This window comes from Lasiosphaeria miniovina, assembly GCF_030549165.1.
Source record: "Lasiosphaeria miniovina strain SMH2392-1A chromosome Unknown B0T26scaffold_2, whole genome shotgun sequence".
NCBI lineage: Eukaryota > Fungi > Ascomycota > Sordariomycetes > Sordariales > Lasiosphaeriaceae > Lasiosphaeria > Lasiosphaeria miniovina.
In genome coordinates this window covers 3978668-3998824 of record NW_026848221.1, presented here as the reverse complement: position 1 = coordinate 3998824, position 20157 = coordinate 3978668, and the positions used below count along the sequence as shown (strand labels likewise).

The 20157-nt window shown below is 54.8% G+C and overlaps 6 protein-coding genes across 6 annotated transcripts; 3 read left to right on the top strand and 3 right to left on the bottom strand.

Annotated features, from left to right (window-relative positions):
- Positions 1-452: 452 nt before the first annotated feature.
- On the bottom strand, positions 453-1025 carry B0T26DRAFT_636421 (DNase1 protein; the record flags this gene model as incomplete). Its single annotated transcript, XM_060436827.1, has 1 exon — positions 453-1025. One exon carries the CDS (start codon positions 1023-1025, stop codon positions 453-455), a length of 573 nt encoding a protein of 190 aa, XP_060300777.1.
- A 5023-nt stretch (positions 1026-6048) lies between these two features.
- B0T26DRAFT_748210 (anaphase promoting complex subunit 8) lies at positions 6049-8157 on the bottom strand (the record flags this gene model as incomplete). The annotated part of the gene is made up of 3 exons (XM_060444941.1): positions 6049-7245; positions 7321-7996; positions 8060-8157. The coding sequence occupies 3 exons, from the start codon at positions 8155-8157 to the stop codon at positions 6049-6051; spliced, it is 1971 nt and encodes a 656-aa protein (XP_060300776.1).
- A 3286-nt stretch (positions 8158-11443) lies between these two features.
- B0T26DRAFT_748209 (uncharacterized protein) lies at positions 11444-12521 on the top strand (the record flags this gene model as incomplete). Its single annotated transcript, XM_060444940.1, has 3 exons — positions 11444-11620; positions 12019-12290; positions 12416-12521. The coding sequence occupies 3 exons, from the start codon at positions 11444-11446 to the stop codon at positions 12519-12521; spliced, it is 555 nt and encodes a 184-aa protein (XP_060300775.1).
- A 1179-nt stretch (positions 12522-13700) lies between these two features.
- Positions 13701-14874, top strand: B0T26DRAFT_639359 (farnesyl pyrophosphate synthetase; the record flags this gene model as incomplete). Its single annotated transcript, XM_060437129.1, has 2 exons — positions 13701-13820; positions 13951-14874. 2 exons carry the CDS (start codon positions 13701-13703, stop codon positions 14872-14874), a joined length of 1044 nt encoding a protein of 347 aa, XP_060300774.1.
- An 862-nt stretch (positions 14875-15736) lies between these two features.
- B0T26DRAFT_149547 (uncharacterized protein) lies at positions 15737-18444 on the bottom strand. The gene has a single exon (XM_060433456.1). The coding sequence runs from the start codon at positions 17997-17999 to the stop codon at positions 15891-15893; it is 2109 nt and encodes a 702-aa protein (XP_060300773.1). The 5' UTR covers positions 18000-18444; the 3' UTR covers positions 15737-15890.
- On the top strand, positions 18022-19313 carry B0T26DRAFT_149751 (uncharacterized protein). Its single transcript, XM_060433457.1, has one exon. The coding sequence runs from the start codon at positions 18102-18104 to the stop codon at positions 19080-19082; it is 981 nt and encodes a 326-aa protein (XP_060300772.1). The 5' UTR covers positions 18022-18101; the 3' UTR covers positions 19083-19313.
- Positions 19314-20157: the final 844 nt, after the last annotated feature.

Sequence of the window (20157 nt, the reverse complement as noted above, 5' to 3'; positions counted from 1 at the left end):
ACCGAGAGCCCCAAACTCCCCTTTTTTTTCTGTTTTGCTTATTTTCCAGTCGGAACGCAAACGTTTCCCTGCATGGCGGTGATGCGCCTCACGCCTTTCGCCATGGCGCCCGTCATCGTTACCCCGTCCCCTCCCCAAAAAAATCTATCCGTCCTGAGAAGTGAAGGTTGATGGAATCAGGGCACGCCCTGAAATATCCATGAAGCGAGCTGCAAGGACGGGTGATCCGTGCAGCAGGTTCGGGTATCGTGAAAAGTTGAAATTCCGTCCCATCCATTGCCTTTTTATCTTTTTCTTCTAGGTCTTCCGTCATAATAATCATCATCACCGCGCGCAGCGCATGGAATGTGGCTCGCCCGCTCGCCGGTCTCCACGTCATTGGATCGAGAGAAAAAAGCACAAGAGGCGAAAGCAAAAGGGGTCCGCGGTGGGAAATCTCCGATTCTGCCGCCTTAGTTCTTGGAGGCCCACCGGCCCTGAACGAAATCCCGGGCAAAGACAGGCGCGTCAAGAGTCTCCTCGGAGAGAGAGCGCGAAGCCAGCAAATCGTGGGGGCTGGTGCCGAGGGTGCAGTAGAGGTCAGAGCCGTGGGTGGCACGGGTCTGGACGTCGTTGGGCGCATAGTAGGCAAAGTTGCAGGGAAAGAGGTCGCAGCCCGAGAAAGGCTCGGGGCTGTCGACGGGCCACATAACCTTGACACCGACGTGATCAGAGGGGTTGACGATGGCCGAAACGTCGAAGAAGGTGATGCCGTTCCAGGAATTGAAGGCAACCTCGCCGAGCATGCCAGGGACCACCGGCTGGCCATCGACGACGGCGAAAAAGTTACCAATCCACTGGTAAGGAATGTCGACCGTGACGTTCGTGAGGCCCTGGACCTGGACAGGCTTGATCTCCGTCATGCCGGGGTTGCCGGTGAAGTAGAGAGTGCGGTAATCATCATCCTGAGAAATGAAGGTGATGGTGTTCTCGGCGGTGGCCAGAACGGCGGCAGCCAGGAGAGAGGCGATCTTGAAGAACTGCATGATGGATGGTTTGCTGGAAGCGGTATCTGAGACCGTGTTGTTTGGTGTCTGTAAAAGGAGTGGGTGACTGGAATGATAGTCTTGGAGGTTTGTAATGAGCGAGAATTTAGTCTCTCAAAAGGTGTGTCGACGGCCTCCCTTTATGGTACTCGGACAGATCGAGATCGTTGGATATTGTCTGACAGCTGAAGAGCAGAGAGAGTTTTCGTTGACGAGTTGCCGTGAGGTGATGATCAAGAGACAAGCCACCTGGGGCCTTCAGAAAGGTTGAGTTTGAAAGGAGTGTAACCCGTACAGTGTAAAGCAGTGAACAAGGAAGGCAATGCCAGAAAACTAGCTAGTAGTGAGTGTGGTTGGAACAACAAAAAAAGAAGATGATGGAGAGACAAGAGGGAGGGGGAGGGGCGCCCGCCACGAGGGGGTTGGATGTCTCTCCTTCATATACATGGCATGTGCTGGGCAGCAGGAGGCCAAAAGGGCTCGAGAGACTAGACCGCCTGCCCGCTTAGTCGAGAGACTGGGCAAGAGGAAGGGCAAAAAGACTTGAAGAAACGTCAGCTGCCGGGGGTGGGTCCAAACGACAACTGCGCGCCGTTCGGTAGCGTGAATCAAGAACTCCGTACCGCTAGTCAGTCATGGAGGGTACATAGTACCTTGGGTACGTACTGTGGCATACTCGGCCCCACCGGCTGACCCAACGAGGAGGCCATACCGACGGTGAAGGCCAATGTATCTTCTTGGACATATTGCCGAGGCCGCTTCTTCTCACTTGCCTTTGGAGCCAGACACCAACACTCAACAAATAGCCCAGCCCAACGAGGCGTCAGCGAGGCTGCAAGAACAGGCCGCGATGGGGAGGCTTGAGGTTTGACTCTCGGCGACCTTGGCCGCAGAACAAGCTGTCTGTCTGGGGTGCCTCAAACGAGATAATCACATAAACGGCAGCAGACAACCATACAGCCTGGCATGACTGTAGATGGGACTTGGGGTCTCCCACTCGGGGCATCCATGTTGGTTCCAGGTCACGTTCTGCACAAGTACATACCATACACCCGTCTAAGAGAACTACCCTATATACCAATGTATGTGATGTACCTTCATCAGTACTGCAGTGTAAGTGAGCCTGCCGCCGACCTTGGGCATGTGAGCCCTGGGGGGTAATTACGCAGTAGGTACGGTAGTGGTGTAGACAAACTCTGCGCCAGAGAGTCAGTGAGACAAAAGGAAACACCGGCACTTGGTCCGCGTGGCCCTTGGCACTTCCAAGTTTCCAACTCGGATGTGCAGACGGATGCACTGGCTGCCAGGGCGAGGACGAACGGAGGGGCATGGACGGGCGGTAGTCAAGACAAGACTTGGGTCCCGGCCAGAGAGAAGGGCTCACTCAACCCCCCTTGGACGTGGCCTGGAGGAAAGAGAGCCGATTACAGAGCGGCCCTTTGGGGAGGGTGTGTGGCGACAGGCCCGGATTCGCTAAGCCTATTTTAGCTGCATCGGCCTTTTCAGGCACCTCTGCCCCCTCATTGGCTGTAACAGAGTTTTCGGCGCCGGGTACCTGACAGCCCCCCGAATGCCCCCCTGCAGCGGATCCCATGTGTCCCACTCTGACAGGCCCGTCTTTTTAGACTTTCGACTGTTCTTCCATGGAGGAGAGAGGCGGGGTTGTCGTTGTCTCCCGCGCTAGCAGCCCGGGTCAGCAGCAACCTAGCAGCACCGCCGCTGTGCTTCTCCCCTCCATCCCTCCGCCGATGCGCGCACGTTGCGTGATGATGCGTCACCAACACCACCCATACCAAAGGGGGAAAAAAATCATAACGCTGCCCCCCATCCCCCCGCTGGGCGACGCGTATCCCCAGGGCCCAGCCAGAACCGCGCCCATCTCCGCGCAAACAAACATAAGACCCAACTGGGCGTTATTTCGTTGGCTTGCGCGCGAAGTACAGCCCCAGTCCCTCCCCCGGATTATTTGTCCCCGCCGCCAACAGGACGAATAGGTAGGGACATGGAAGGCTTGGGAAGGGGAGGAACAAAAACCTGAATGCTGGGATGTGGGGGGTGAGCGGGCGGGAGATGGAAACAAAAAAATGAAAAAAAGAATTCGGGCGGGTTTTCTTTCCCCTCTTTCCATCATCCTACCGATCCTTTGCGCCTGCCGTAAACAGACATTTTTCCACTCCGGACTTGACTTATACGCGGTCCGCAGTAAGTAGCTGTGATCGAGACTAGGTTTTCACACTGAACGCCTTTTTTTCTTTCCTTTGGTGAGTCTTCTCCCCTCTTTCTTGACGCGGCCTCTGTGGTGGTTGGGCGGGGACACTGTCTCACTTCTTTTTCGTCCACGTCCACGTTCTCGTTCACTCATATTTTTCGTCGGTGAGCGAGCGCCAGCGGACAGATGCACTCAGGTCGGTCGGCTGTCCGGCTCCGCGGACCCGGCTGGGCGAAAACTGAAAAGGATGAGCGAGATCGAGGCCTTCGTTGTCGGCTGTGGTAGGAGTATATTTGCACATGAGACAACATACTTCTGCCGAATAGTACCTCACCCTATGCCTCACTGGACGCCTCGTCTAGAAGTGTAGAAATGACAACGTGACGACTCAAATATGTACAGTCCAGGTACATACAACAACGTACACGCGCAAGCGAGCGTTGCGAAGCCCTATCGCCATTGGATCCACGGCGGTGGTGTGTGAGGGGCTAGCGGACGGTGGTGTGGGCGTTTGTAGTTGTCGAGATGAACCGAACAACGCATTCATATGTATACATGGCTCGGCTCGAAGGTTCATCTTATCTCTAGCCGGCATCCTGTATAGTGTTGCCCACAGTTCCCGGTGTCAGCCCGGCCAAGTATTGATGAGCACGTGGGTGCTTTGTCATGACGGATATTCGGTTCAATGGTACCTGGATCCGCTCGCAGACTTTTTTTCACCCGACGGCAGGATGTCGTTCAGGAGAACCAGTTAGAGAAGCCCAAGGGTGAAGGGCCGCACTCACTCCGACATTCTAGAAGCCAATTCTGCCGAGGAATATCCCGTATCTCGCCCCCAACGGTGCAATGCCAAAGGATATGAGAGAGGAAAAGTGGGAGATCTTCCCGTTCCGTTCCGTTCCAAGCCGACTGACTGGCTAGGCCCGCCACCGTCGAGGTGTAGATCTGGACTTGAAAATCCAGGTTGTGTGGGCCACTGAGCCAAACCGGTCGACGGGCCGACTACCGTCGTAATAGTACCCTGTGTTTCTCTTTTGGCAAATGGCCGATCCATCAACCTTGACAAGACAGACAGGTTTGTGTGACTTTGCCAAAACTTTCGACTTGCAAACCTCGTCTTTTGTTGGGGTGAATTGTTTCCTCTTTGCAGAAGAGATGGATTCGGAGAGAGATCCGCGTCGAGTGGCGCAGAGCGGCGTTCCAGGTTGGGACCAAGTTACCCAGTAGCGGGGACGGCGGATTGACGGCTTGGATGAGAGGTGGTGGTAGTACCCAGCAAGAATGTTCCGTTTTTTTTTTGGGGACGAAAAGGAATTTGAGTTTGGCCCAGGCCCTTCTCCTTTCCCCTCATCAAACGCCGCAGCGGTTTTTCCTGCGCCGCGGAAGGAATCACCCAGCGGATCGATCGGTTCTCAGATTGCCCAACAGATAGGCTGCCTAGAAGGGTGTGCGTGTGGGTGGGAAGCTTATCGTTACACGGCATTGGCGAGTGAGAAACCTTTGGCTTTGACATTCTCATCTTCTGACATTGACACCGACGTGTTCGGCTTTGGCAGCTGAGAGACAACGTAATGGAAATGGCACTGTATGTAGGTGCCGGTAGGTGAGCGACTAAAGCTTAATCGTCGAGGGCCGCTTGGCTGATCACAGTGTTGGGTTCGGGCTTGGACCGGACGAAATACCGCCTAGACTGACGGCGGCCACAGCCTTGGGACCAACAGATGGAAGTGCTAAGGCGCGCTTACCGTCACACAAGAGGACACACAGGAAGATCAGACGGGCACCGATACAGGAGCCGCTTGACAAGAATAGCATCAATCCTCCATTCTGGCGCAATCAATTGTAGGCCCGGTTGCTGTTTACCACCCAACAGAAGATCGCGCCTATGCCGCAGAGCTGAAGAGGTGAACATTGAAGCGAACTTGACTTTGAGGCGCCCTAAACATCAACAGGCATGAGCACATATTCTAGAGCCTAGAACTCCTTTCACCGAATAAAATCGTCCCCGAAGATGAGTAGCCGAGGGAATGCCGCACTTCAATTATCTTGTGGAGTGCTAGTAAAGGCTACTTCGCTTCTTAATAGGGATATTGGTACCGATTCTCGACAACGTGATCCTTCCCTGACTCTGGCATGTCAATCTGCAGCGCTGCCGGCATCAATATCTAAATACTATATTCATGTGCCGTCTCGAACCCAGATGAAAGGCACGAACATCGAACTCAAATCACATCAGGGCGGCAGATTGTGTGACTTGTTTGCATGCTGCATGTGGAAAGACACTGCCGCCCATCAATACCGCTATTTGGCGAGTGATCATAAGCGTCCCGGTCTTGGAACGACCGTGTCTTGGCCAGAGTGTGCTTCCGCCCAGGCATCATGTAATTACTGGGTCCCTGTCATCCTTTCCTCGCTCACCGCTCATCTCCGAGGTCAGTCACTCATCACCGTTTTGCCTTTACTCATCGGCCTGTGACAATGCCCACAAACCTGTAACTTCTGTCTATATTCCTCGCCACTGCGGCACTTGTCTCCCGGTATTGGAAACCATAACAGGTGTTGGATAAGCTCGCCGTTTGGCATCGTCCAAGGCGTGATGCTTCAAAGGGCTTGGTTGTCTAGCAACTAGTTTCGCGAATACCGAAACTCCGTGTAATCTGACTTGGGTGTTGCCAATGGAATTGGTATTGGTAGTAGAGAGCCCCGTCGACCCATCTAGTACGCAGGATCGCCTCCATCGGATGCCGTAGAACCCTCCGGGTTCTCCTGGTGGATAGCGTCTTCAATATTCAGGAACTCTAATGAGGGTGGCTCCTAGCGGTCCACCATGTTGGCAAGCTCCATTCTTGAACGAGCCTCACGGATGAGCGCCTTGGCTTCCTCGACCTCGACGCCATCCTGGCATAGTTCTGTTGCCAGCCGGTTTGCTGTCACGTAGTCCTCGGTTCTCATTGCGTTCTTTGCAAGCCACATGCGTGCTTTGCTGGTCGCGACGGTCACACCAGTACCTTCGCCCCCGCCGCCTCTCTCGGTCGCTTCTGCTTCTCCATCTGACGCAACGCCGGAAGAGTCGCGATGGATCGCAACCGAGTCGCCCAGACCTCCATCTTCCTGCGCTACGCAAAGCTCCATGTACGCCTTGGCCTCGTCCTCTTCGTCGAGACGGTCGTACATGATCGCAATCTGGAGCAGGACCTCTGGGTCCATCTGGGCCATGCGATCAACAGCGCCTGCACTGCCGAAGCTGCTGGATGTTGAGTCGTAGTAGCTGTCGGCGAGAAGAGCTCTCTTGAGCGCCTTGATGCCGTCTCGATCACGTCCCATCTTCTGCAGGCAAGAGCCAACAGCCTGCCACATCTTTCCATCCCAAGGACGAAGGCCGGCGGCCTTTTTGTAATACCAAAGAGCATATGCATGCATCTCCAAAACCTCGTAAGTCTGCCCCAATCCATACCAGGCACGATAATCCCGGCGGTTGACGTCCACAGCTCGGCGATATGATTCGATTGCTGCGTGTGTGTTTTTGAGCTCCACGTATTCGTGCCCCATGAGCGTCCAGGCTGACAGACACGAACGATCTAGGGTGAGGGCCCGGCGAAAGTATTGGACGGCGTTCTCGTGAAGCGACAGTAACGAGTAGTAGTTTCCGATCACCACGCAGGATTCCGGCCTGAATTTGTCGATGCTCGAACAGAGGTGGGCCAAAAATGCCAGCTTTGGCCGAAGGTTCAGAACGTACAAGATGTTGGAATAATGATCCAGAGAATCTAGTCGATGTGGGTGAAGTGCCAGCAAGTTGCTAAAGTCTTGCTCGGCGGCTAGTAAGTCCTTCATGTGGTAGTTGAGCAGGGCTTTGCACGTTAGCAGGAATGAGGACGTCGGGAATATTCCCAGAAGATCGTTCAAGGATGCGGCGAGGTCTTGCCCCTGTTGATAGAGATTTACCGCCGTATTTGCGTGGAAGATAAAGGACATGATGTTTTGGGGGAGGTGCGGTGCAATTTTATTAAGCTGCATGCTATTAGCTGCGAAACGGGCAGAAACGGCCTAGGAGAGCCCGGGGAAGAGGACGGAGAAGGGACGTACATGCTCAACTCTTGCAATGAGGTTCGCGATCTCTAACCAGCATCCCCAGTTCCACGGAAAGAGGTGAACACTCTGCATGAGGTAATCCAGGGCGACGCTATCGTTCTTCTCCTTCACCAAGACCATACCGTAGAGATACTCGAGGAAACCTTGGCTTGCTGACAGCTCGCAGTCTTCAGCCTTGCGTTCCGCAAGCCACCTCTCAAGGAAGCGAGTGACGACGAGCAGCTGCTTGTTTACTACAGAGCCGAGATCTTGAGGCCCCATGATCATCTCCGAGTCTTCGTCTTTGCGCTTCTCTCCGGAGATGACCTTCGCATAGAGCGCCAAGAACAGGCTCTTCTGGCTGATGGCAGGAAGCGACTGCTCCGCTGACGGGGCGGCGGTAGCTTTGCCCTTGCCCCTCGGAGAGGTTGTGTCATTCGCCTTCGCCGAGAGCAGGCCGGCTAGGAGAGACTCCGGCAAGAAGACGGCGGCGCATCGATCGAACTCTTTGCAGTCGAAAAATGTCTTGGCTAGCAGGTACTTGTTTAACTCCTTAGCCTCGAGAGCGGCCTCGAGGGGGTCGGCATTGGGCGCAAAGGCGGGATGCACCTGGGATCCTGGCATGCTCGACGCTACCTGGCCCAGTTCGGCCGCAGGAACGTCTGGGAGAGCATCGAGGAGCTCTGCCGCCCTATTCACCGCGTCTGATCAGTCTACTGTCTATCAAACTCTAGGCCGCACCCGATGTCCTCACCATTTTGCCGATTGATAAAGACACCGCTCGGAACACTTGACGGCCGCTATTTGCAGAGCCTCCTTGAGGTGGAGGGCATCTTTTGCAGAAAGGCCCATGGCGCGAGCGTGTCCAGGTCCCAATTGTCGGGCTGCCAAGCCGTTTTCAGGTTCAGCGTCGGGTGCTGTTCAACCGGCCTATACGCCCGCCTCAAGACAAGGCCTCCTGCAAAGGGGTACAGTCAAGGCAAGTGTCTAGTAGCAGATACCAGATAGGTAGGTGCTGCGTCTGTGTACGCTCGTCGATGATATCATCTAAAGCGCAAATCGTCTAGTGCTTTTGGTGTTGCGGCCCACGCGTTCAGCGACGCGCTCTGGCGGCACCCCTCATCGCTGGGAAGTCACCAGCTCCAATTGCCATTGTGGTTGGGGCTCACCGCCTTGCGCTACTGGAGGGGTCCCTTAAATTGGCACAACGGCTTCACCCCCACCTTTTGAGGGGTGGAAATTGGAGATGGTGCTGTAATCCATGTGTTGCCGTCGAGGCTTCCGTTTTCTGAGTGAATCACAGTTCAGCGCACGGACCCAAGATTTGCCCTCATTCCTGGTGCCCCGCGTACCAGCTGCTGGATCGCGAAGTCAACTCTTGACGATAGATACTTTCATGCCCTCGGTCCCTCCCCACGATTCTGCCTTTCCTCCTCCTCCTTTCCTTTTCTCTGGCTCTGGTTTCGTGTATTCTAGCCGATGGCAAAAATGCCGCACTCAAGCTCAGATGTGCAAGGCGACGCAATGCAACATGACCCGCCGCACCTCTCGACGCCCGGCATTTGAGGGACGGATCAACTTGCAAGTCTTTCGATTGATCCGCGACTCTCCCCGATCAGCTGCGCTAGGAACTACGCCTGAATGAGTTCGAGATCCGCAGGCTGGGTAGAAGCTGGCGTCTTAAAACAGTAAGAACCTCAATTCCATAACGCTCGCTTTCAAGGGATAAGTCAGGCAAACCGCCGCTAACAGATCTACGCAGCGGATTGAACACCTGAGCGCCAATCTAGCAGGAGCGCTGATGCTTGCTTCGAGGTAATGCCGGCCAGTCATATTAGGACAAGGGGTAGAAACTGAGCCGCCAATGAAAATTTTGGGACTCCAGGTATAAGCTGTGGAGTCCAAGGACAACGAGGTGAAGACCCCCTTTTTCAGAATCTCCAGCATCTAACCACAATATAGATACTATGTTTCTCGAAGCCGGAGCACTCACCGTAATACCCTCAAACTGCCATCTATTAGCCGACAACTCAGACGTGTGCCTATCGAATAGACGGGCTGGATTTATGGACGAGAAGAACAATGTATATGAATAGGGTACGGAGTTTGGCTCTATTTCTCGGAGTTGGTAATAGATATCCCTACAAAGAACTGGAGTAGTTACGGCCGGCCTTTAATTAGAAATAGACAAGGGATTCATAAGTAATATTGTAGCGACGGCGACCGGTTGGTTCTTACCCAACGATACAGACCTGAATACGAAGGCGCGGCCCAGTAGAATACTATCTCTAGGACGGAACGGCGTGCCTGGCCGTGTCAGGTTGGAGCAGCGAGGAGTTACCGAGAGGGGGAGAGTCTTGGCAGGGCTGGCCTTGAGCGACAATGTGTCTGTTGGTGTCTTTGGTCACATGCTTCGGTTCGGCAGATCTGGGTGCTAGGCAACGGAACTATTACGGCCATTGGGAGACGATCTGGAGCCTGAATCCCCTTCCAACTCTCGCAGGTCTAAGGTCTCGCAAGATGGCGGCAGTAACTGAACCGGCCATACTAACCAAGGCATCTCCTATGGCGATGATTCAGAGCCCCAGACCTGATGGGCCGTTAGCTGGCTTTAGTGACGGACGAATTATCCGAGGAGCAGAGATGAAGTGGGCTTACCGACGACGTATTTATGAGACGGGCGGTTAAGGGTTAGCAAGCCCTTTTAGGTGTGATCGACTCCGTAATTTTTCTAGGGGATGCCACCTTGGGGCGGTACGGGTGCTTCTTTTTGTTCACGTTACTTCGGTCTAAACGTATGCCTGGGCTTCTCTGTCATGCATCCCACCCACTAGAATCACGTTCTACACCGCGGCACCATTACCAGTGTTAGAACAACAGCGAGCAGATCTCATAGCGGTAAATGCAGGCGAGGACCTGGTATTTGACATCGTTTTTGTGTGCGGCCTCTTCACCTACCCCTAGCTACGCCAATCCACCCTGCCCCGCTCATTGCCCAGGAGTCTAAAGACAAAGCCCGTCCATCTCCTTCCACCGATGTTCAGACCAATCCAGCCAGCGCCAACGATCATTGGTGCTCGTGTGTCCGCCGCTCAAGGGTGTGGTTTAAGCACAGCATGCAACCGTCGTGGCCAAATTTTGGAGCTCGGCTACATGGTGACTTTTTGGTGCGGGGTGTTGCCTGAGTTGCCGTCTTGGCACCCCCCACGGTTCTGATGTTTACTTTGCCCCTTCTTCGACGGCCAAAGGTATATATAACCACAATCACAATATGATATGATATTTTAGCTAATTTAATTCAGGTTTCTTGGGCTCGGGATCCTTTACCGTTCAATATCTCATAGTCCGAAAAACTTGATATCCTCCGCTGGATACACCGGCACCCTATAGCCCACCCCCTTCGCAGAAACTCCAGTCAACAACAGCCCAAACATCTGCGTCGTACACCCCTTATCCGGCATATCGGCCTTCTCACTCAACGGCTTTGCGCATGCCGCTGATTGACCTGCCCTTTTGTCTCGGTCGTTTCCAGTCGATTTTGACGCCTGTTCCCTCGACATCACCACCCCATACCATCGGAGAATTATTCACGAAACGCAAACGTCGCACCCTCCCTCGCTATCGCTGGGCTTACTGTAGTAAGAGTGTAGTATTTTGTGAGGTGTCGTCTTTTCTCTAAGGACTCCAACTGACTTTTATAGGGCGTACGTATTATTGGCGGTGACTTTAGGTGGTGCATAATCAATGTGAGCGCCGCTGACTTATTACTAGGGAACCTACCCACTAAGCTAACAAGACACAGTGACGGAGCTATTGTAGGTTGGGGAGCCCGAGACGGCTTCTCCGGGAGATGGGCCTCGGGGGTATGTCCGGTACGCTGCTTGTGCCGGTATGGCTGCTGGTGGTCTATATTAGAGGATCATCACACGGCTAAGCCCCTAGCCTCTACCGGCCTCCCAAACGGTCGTTGTACCTCGTGTGCCACGACATGGTCTCCGCCGGTCTATTTTGCACCACAATAAACTGACCACAGCAATTATATACCTGGGTACCAACACCCTCCAGAAAAGCCCTTGCTCCACATTGCTCCCGATAGAAAACTAATATGTCCTACAACAGTGCCAGTGCCAGTGCCACTATGGCAACCAAGTCCATGGCTCCCTTGCCCCAACACCGCATCCTACACCATCTCCGCCTAGAATGGGAGTCACATCACCAGCGACTGGTGTACAAATATAATGCGGTTCACTCCTTCCTTTACGAGCCCGACATCAAGGACCTGGACCACGTCGCCGCGGATATGACCCTGGAGCAAGTCGATTTCTATTGTGATAAGTCGGTTACCGTTTACATCATGACGGCGGAGAAAACACTCTTCCCTTAGGCTTACCTACTACTCGAGATGCTTCATAACCACCTTTACGACAAATGGTTTCGCCCCTACCGTAGGGAGCTCGAATACGGCCAATTTCTCGCCAGGATCATCGTGCCTTAGTACCTCTCGCTCCCTACCGGCGAGGGCCTGGCGACGTGGTTGACATCGTTATTCCCGTTCACGTGGCTATTAGCAACAGAGCGGAGAAAGCTCGACTTGCTTTTAAGGAGCTCGGCCCCAGCCTTTAGAATAAGTGTGTGCTTGAACCTAGACTTCCTAGGGAATACAGGAAGGGGCTTGATAGTAATCAGTCCCTTTCGTCTATCATTCGATATCAGGAGTTTTTTATTCTCCAGCCACTCTTCCGGGCCCTCGCCATTGTCATCTGTGGCGAGTCATTTAACGATCAGGTGTTGGATATCGGGCAGCTTAGTGTCCTGGTCATCCGTACCGGCGTGGAGGAAGGCCTAAGTGCCCCTATCTCCTTCGGCCCGATCGCCCACCAGATTAGCGCGTTTTTCCACGGCTCCCACGGCGAGACAGCTGTTGAGACGGCGCTCGATACTGCTATTGACTTTGTGATGGATTTGGAGGAACGCGAAATAGCAGCGTTTGGTCTTCGACCTGATCCTGTTTTTCAAGGTCCGAGTTTTCGACATAAAGCTATCCGACTGGGGTGGGCCCGGTGGGGGGATGACCCTTTAGTCGGGCCAAGCTCTCAGTGGGTTGACCTAGAGAAGATGACGAGAAGCTTGGATGGAGCGAGCTCGAGGTTGAGCTCTGGAATGCGAGGGTGGAGAAGGAGCGGATGCGGGCCGCGGGAGAGCTCAAGACAGCATAAGCTTCTGGGGAAGTGTCAGGGGTTTTATCACCAGTCTGAAGGAGTGTAACAGGGGCGCGAACGGGGCAAACCACATCGGCTGGACCATGAACGTCGGAACAACAAAGCAGCTCGCAAACCTTTGTGCTATGGTGGATTCAAAGCTGCCTACCTACCTACCTAACCATTTCCCTGGCTATCTGGCGGTTTGAGAGCAAGAAGCCCTCATGTATTTGGGTGGGGCGCCCTTTGAGAACGCGCAGGCTCGTTTCATTTTCTCTTGGGAAGGAAGGCATTGTGAGTGGTGGGGGTCCACCAGGCAGTCCAGCTGCTGCGAAGCGGCGACTCGGATGTTGCCCAGTCTCGCATGTGGGATGCCGACGCGTCCGGATATGCGCGCGGCGAGGGAATAGCTGCGGTGATCTTGAAGCGCCTCAGCACTGCGATCGCAGACAGAGATAAGATCGAGTGCATCATGCATGAGACTGGCTCAACCAGGACTGCCGGACTAAGGGCATAACCATGCCCAGTGCCTCCGCACAAACCGACCTTATTAAGCAGACTACGCAAAGGCTGGGCTGGATCCAAGTGACCCCAGTCAGCGCTGCTAATACTTTGAAGCGCACAGAACCGGAACTGCGGCAGGTGATCCTAAGGTAAGCTTTCCTTTCATGTCTGCACCTCTCAGTGTGGGATGTGGGGCTTTGAACCAGCGTTCCTTCCTAGGACAGCATCTCAAATTTAAACCTATTGAGCACCATGCTCCGCGGTTATAGCCCCAAGACGATGGTGTGCAACCGTGAATTGGGATGCCGCTTTGGAGTTCCTGAGAAGACTTTGGCAGGTACTCGTGGCCCGAGCTCAGGGTACCTCTGGAGGGTGGTTGAGGGTCCCGAAAAGAGCGGGTCAAGGCTAGCCAGAATTGGCACTCAGGACGGCAAAACATGAGCTTTTCCTGTGCTGTGCAAAATGATAGTTCCCCGGCCACCCGCCGCCCGACCCTCGGAGATCTCCCAAATATATCCACCGCGATATCTTGGGAGCACGATTGCCCCTTATTAATCCCTCTTTGTCCTAACACTGGGCTCCCGGTTGATTTCAGTTTGGGATCCCAATCGTCTTCTCTTCTCGCCCAAACACACAAATCCGCACCGCATTACCCAAACGATCCGCTCTCGAAGTCCAAAGTAAACCGTAAACATGGCACAGAAGACGACCCTCAAGGAATTCGAATCCGTCTTCCCCAAGCTGGAAGAGATCCTTGTTGAACATGCTAAGAAGTACAATCTCCCGAGTGAGCAGCTCGACTGGTACAAGCTGGTGAGTGTGCTGCCATGCTGCGCCGTGATCCCCGCGTGGCTTCTGCAACAAAGACCCAGGACATTTCGACGCGGTGTCTCTGGAGATTGAAGAACCAGAATTTGACAAGACCATTTCAATTTCTCTGCAGAGTCTCGAGACGAACACTCTCGGCGGCAAGTGCAACCGCGGCATGTCGGTGCCCGACTCGGTGTCGCTGCTTCAAGGGCGGGCTCTGACCGAGGACGAGTACTTCCACTCGGCGACGCTGGGGTGGATGACGGAGTTGCTGCAGGCCTTCTTCCTAGTGTCGGACGACATCATGGACAGCAGCATCACGCGGCGGGGGAAGCCGTGCTGGTACCGACAGGAGGGCGTGGGCATGGTGGCCATCAACGACGCCTTCATGCTCGAGTCGGCCATCTACACGCTGCTCAAGAAACTGTTCCGCACCCACCCTCGCTACGTCGACCTGATCGAGCTATTCCACGAGGTGACGTTCCAGACGGAGATCGGCCAGCTGTGCGACCTTCTGACAGCGCCCGAAGACGTGGTCAACCTCGACAACTTTAGCATGGACAAGTACCGCTTCATCGTCATCTACAAGACGGCCTACTACAGCTTCTACCTGCCCGTGGCCCTGGCCCTGTATCAGCTTGACATTGCCACTCCCGAGAATCTCAAGCAGGCCGAGGACATCCTGATCCCCCTGGGCGAGTACTTCCAGATCCAGGACGACTACCTTGACAACTTCGGTCTGCCCGAGCACATTGGCAAGATTGGCACCGACATCATGGACAACAAGTGCTCGTGGCTCGTAAACCAGGCCCTCGCCATCGTGACCCCCGAGCAGCGCGAGATTCTCGCCGAGAACTACGGCCGCAAGAACAAGGATAACGAGGCCGTTATCAAGAAGCTGTACAACGACCTCAAGCTCGAGCAGCTGTACCAGGAGTACGAGGAGAAGCGCGTGGGCGAGATCCGCGCTTTGATTGCTAATATCGACGAGAGCCAGGGCCTGAAGAAGGAAGTTTTCGAGACCTTCCTGTCCAAGATTTACAAGCGCAGCAAGTAAAGGAGACAGAAGGAAAATAGAGCTGAGAGTAATTGGATGTCCAACTCTTTCTCGGTTCCGGCTACAAATTTTCAACCTGTGGATTTTTGGGATGAAGTCACGAGCATACGCAAAGTGGAGAGCGAGATGAATACCTTGAGGCACTTGCGAGCGGGGCAGGAAGAAATAAACAAATCGAAATGCAACTTGAGCAAACCTGGCGGGATTCATTGCGTCTATCTGTTAGCGGTGGACAGCAACCCGGCCCGCCGTGGCCGGGAACTGCCTTGACCGCGCAAAGGCTGTTGAGTACAAGTGATGTTTAATGATGGTCGATTCTATCAACGTCTTCCTTTATACACACAACATACACTATCTACAACAACATTCTGGCCACGGCCTATATAACCAAGGAGAAATAAATACAGTATTTCGAAACAAGTCGAAGCCAGGAGTCGGCCTGTTGCAAGTATGGTAGCGTGCTGTCGAGCCCGCCCATTACTCACTCCTCCCATATCTTTCTTCGACGGTCGCGTGTTTTCCATGGAGAGCACCATATTCGAACAAACAAACAAAAAACAAAACGAAAATTTCTCCCGCCCAAAAACCGTCCGATACCCATATGTATTGGAGATGGATCATGTTTTCATGCTGCCGCGCCGCCTTTTGTTTTTAAACCTTCCTCTCCCATTCCCACTCTTGGGGAAACAAACAAAAGAAAACTCCTAGAGCAAAATTAAACACGCTCGATAGGTAAGGTAGACCTTTTTCCCCTCTGCCACCCTTTTTTTCGTCCACGTTTGAGTGCCACACACCCCCGCGAATATTTGAACATGGGACCCAGCCCCCCCGCCAAAGAACTCCCACGGTTTTGTCCCCGGCTGCCGCCCCGGACTGTAACCCCGAACGAAAGAAAGAAAAAAACCACCCATCCCGTTTTTGATTGTTTTTGCCATTCAGCCGTCATGAACATCTCATACACATTTCTTACAAAAGAAACCAGGAAGAAAAAAAGTTAGTGTGAGAGATTCAAGCCATCATTGCCTGAAGCTCCCGCTCCTGTCGCGGTTGTAGCGAGGAGGTATATCTCTCTGCCTCGGATCCGAACTCGAGTGAGCGCGGTCGGCAGGGTTTGGAGGCGAGTACGCAGAATGATGGGATTTGATGCTAGCCGGGTATCCCGGGCCTCCGCCGCCGCTAGAGGTGTTGGGACGGTGGGAATGGATGCTGGACGCGTAACCCTGACCGCCGCCCGAAGTACTCGGGCGGTGGGAGTAAGTGCTGGACGCGTAGCCGTGACCGCCGCCTGAGGTGCTCGGGCGGTAACCGTCACTCCTCGGCGGCGGTGGGCCTCCCGAGTGGCGGTCGTAGACAGTCCCTTCGCGAACAAAGGCTCCCTGTGATATTGGCAGAGGTGGCATTGGAGGAAGGTTGGGCCGGTTGTTTTGCCAGCTGTCTCCACTAAATGTCGGTCTCCGCATAAGACGGCCATCGCTCGTGCTTGGCCGCTGCGGTGGATAGCTGGCGCTATGAGCGTCCCGCCGAACGAGATTTCGGGGCGGACCTTCCAAGTTGCGCGACCCAGGAGGTAGCACGGGTCCCGTGGCCAGATCAACGAGCGGTATGCCGTGAGGGGCCCGCACGCCTCTTCCAAGTCCATCGCGGGACCACTGCTGGGCCTCGACAAAAGATGGGGTAAGATTTACGAGCGGTCCGTTTCTCTGCTGCTGTTGGTACCGGCGCTGCTCGCGGTCTCGATCGGTATAGTATGACCGTCCGGACGAGGTGCTAAGGCGACGAACAGGTGCTTCCACAACCCGCTGCTTGGCCGAATGCTCGAGGGCCGAAGGGAACCAACTTGATGACGGCTCGGTCTTGTCCGGCCCTTTCATTTCGGAGCTTGAAGATTTGAGTGGCCCCTCAAGAAAATCTGGAGATGCTAGGCTGGCTCCCAGGCTTAGACGGCTCAAAAGGCTGGGTCCGGTGGTGAAGGGATTGTCGGCGGGGTTCGGTGCAGCCTGCTTCTTCCTGTCTTCCTCAATCTGAGCCTGCTTGCGCTCCTGGTAGACATTTCCAAGTAGGCCATCTGCTGCAAACGCCGCCTCGTTGTTTTTGCTGCTGCTCATGGATGTGTCTTTCTCCATAGTTCCAGCTTTTGATTCCTCGAGCAGCGAAATCGACGGTACCGTGGGCTGCTTGGAAGCATCCGGGGTAGGATCCCTTACCAACTTGCCGAACGGCCTATGGAACCGCTTTGGGTCGACGACAGGCTTGAGGTTTGTGCTTGGATAAATCGTTTCTTCGATGGAAAATTTGGCCTTGCGGGCGCTCAGGCTCGAGGATCTCTCGGACATGTGGTTGACCATGACAATTTGTGGCGGCTTTTCCGATACCCGATCTCTCTTGCTGTGCAGCTGGAGCTTCATGTTTGCCAGGTACCAGCTCCGCCAACCGTGGACGAACGAGTGCAGCCTCTGCGCCACATCGGGGTCGTCTGTGCAGAAGAAATGCACATAGTTTGTCGGGTCCATGAAAACCGTCATCTTCTGCTGGCTTTTGATGGCGTAGCAGTACTTCTTCGGGGGCTTCAGCTGCTTCTTCATCTGCGCCTCGATCGGCAGGTAGACGTCATAGTCGGACAGGTGGCAAAGCCTTTTCATGCTCTTGTCTGCGAGGAGCGGTCTGGATTTCTTGGATAATATCTGGCCGTCGTCCTCCAGAGTGATGAAGCGCTTGTTCCACTTTCCGGGCTGGCGCGAATGGTAGAGCGTGAGAACAGAGCCAGCCGGCGGCTCATGCGGGACGCTGGCGAGGTCAAGATCCATGTCAACTTCAGGAATGTCTGGAAGAATGATAAGCATGTTCTGCATGTCTTGGTCCCACGAGTTCATGATATCCCAGACGCGCTCGTACCGGCGCAGACGCCGCTTGAGACCCAGCTGGGTGAAGGCCTCGACGGCCATGCAAGTGTCTACATTGATTGACTGAGAATAGGTCTCCCCGGCGTCGATCTGCAGAGCAATCTGGTTTGAAAAAGCTACGATAATATCGAGAACCGACGTGCCGTGGTCGACGTCGAGGTTCAAGATGACGCCCCGGCACCGGACGGTGACCCGCTGCAGCTCTATGGTTAGCGCCCACCCCATGGCCGGCAAAGTAGGCCCCGGACAGTTCAACTCACCCTGCTGGAACCATTGCTTGCGCTGCGTGGTGTCTGGGAGACGACGGGGCCCCTTTTGGCCGGGTCGATGAAGCTGCGCGGCATTGAGCTTGCGTCTAAGCTGGTTGGCTGGCTGAGGTCGAGGGAAGCAGAGCCTATGGAGGAGCTCGAGAAAATGGACGGAGGTGAGGTGGAGGAGACGGAGGATGCATTGGATATGTTTAGACTGGTTAGAGAGGCCAATTTGTCGGCTGTAGGACTCGGCAGGCTGGGGTCGGGAGGAGGAGAAGGCGAAGACGGAGGCAAAGGAGGCGCGGCGGCCAGGTGCATATGTTGGTGTGCCATGTCCCTCTTGGAGAGCTCGGCGGCGCGGACCCTCTGGGTTTCTGCTGCCTCAAGCCGTGCCACGAGGGTGGGCAGGTGCGCAGCCTTCCGTACGTCGTTGCGCCGCACTTCGGCGTCGTCCTTAGCTAGCGACTGCGTGCGGTGCCTGAGACGGCGGTTGTTATCTGAGAGACGAGCTGGCCTACGCTCACGCTCACGCTTACACTCACACTCACAATCACACTCACACTCACACGCACACTCCCGGTCCCGAGTGCTTCCTTCGGGGTCAACGAGAACGACAAGCTGCTCGGGGGCGGCGTGGACGGCGGCGATGTCTTTGCCAATGCCAACATTTGAGGTCGAGGTCGGGCTCGAGGATGAGGGCGGAGAGAGCTTGTTGCGCAGGATGCCCTCAAGCCGCAAGCCGGCCGGCCGCCCCGCCGACTTTTGCTTCAGCGTGCTCACGTCGTCATCGGTGCTGCGAGCCGACCGAGTGTTTCCGTCTTTCTGCGAGAGCGGCAGTGGGATTGGACTAAGTGGTGCCCGCCTATGCGGGGACCCGGGCTGGCCAATCCAAACTTTATTAATTGCATCTTCGTCGCCGACGGATATCGACGTATTCCATGCTCGCTTTCTCTTGCTGCCGCCGCTGCTGCTGTTGGTGGCGTCACTAGCGCTGAAGTCCAAATCCAGTTCCGAGTTCAGATCCGGGCCACCCAAGTCTAGCACTTTGAGTTGTTGAAAAGCTGCACAAAAGCGCCCTGCAGCCCTGGTTCCTGCAGGAGCAGGACATCGTCGCCGACTGCTGCTGCTGCTGCTGCTGCTGCTACCTGAGAGGTCGGGCCAGCTTTCCGGGGCTGGGCGCCCTGGGGTCCTCAGGGCGGTTCTAGTGCAGCTTCTATGGATAGATCTTCTTGGCTGCCGAGAGCCACATTTCAAACACTGACGCACAGGAGGGCGAAGGTGTGCCTAGAGTTTCAGCCTAGTACTCAAAGACTGGGGGGTTCAGAAGGTGTGGTAATGGGGGTAACGTAGTGCCGTCACGTAATGGAGGGTTGCTGCGCTGCCAGCCTGCGGAAGGCGTAAGTTACCGCCGAACCGTCTACGCCATGTGAAGAATGGAATACTGGGACGTCCAACGCTTCGATGGTCCGCCTCGTCCATCAGTGGGAAACTCGAAGCGAGTGACAGACCTGAAACGCGAAACCGAGCTCGATGGAGATGGACCCATTGTCAAGAGCGAGGAAACAAGTAATAAATCATGAGGAGCGCCAGACTCCAGAGAAGGAAGTCGCGCCTGACAGCTTGCTCGGATATTCCAGGGAGGCACGAAACACTCTCACACTCCACACTCACACGTTGGATGGGAATGCGAATCTTAGCCCTTACATGGGCAGCCATTCGTCACGGCATGTCGCGATCTGAAATGCAAGGCGTTCCTGCACCAGTCCAAGGTACCTTAGTGCCGGAGATGGCCATGATCGTGGAGGGAAAGGCTATTCTTGGAAGTCGACCCTGTCTCCTGCGTCTACTGGACGCTACCCTGCTCAGCCTAGCTAGGCTGGCAGGTGTGCGTTCTAGGTACCCGATCCCGCACTTTGGCGGTTTATTACGGGGAAGTCACCGCCTCACTTGCACAGGTTTACTTCAGCGCACATGCCAACGCCAAGGATGTTCCAACGCACAAAGATCCGTACTTAAGATTAATCAACGACAGCCCAAAGCACAGGTCAACTGAATTCCAGTTCTCGAAGCCGCCCAAATCCTATCAAGGGACCAAAAAAGGAACAGGGAACAGTTAGTAGTCACGGCGCCGA

Bases quoted from the DNA above. Each gene is read 5' to 3' on its own strand.
- B0T26DRAFT_149547 (XM_060433456.1), bottom strand. From the start codon at position 17,999: ATGGGGTGGGCGCTAACCATAGAGCTGCAGCGGGTCACCGTCCGGTGC.
- B0T26DRAFT_149751 (XM_060433457.1), top strand. From the start codon at position 18,102: ATGAAGCTGCGCGGCATTGAGCTTGCGTCTAAGCTGGTTGGCTGGCTG.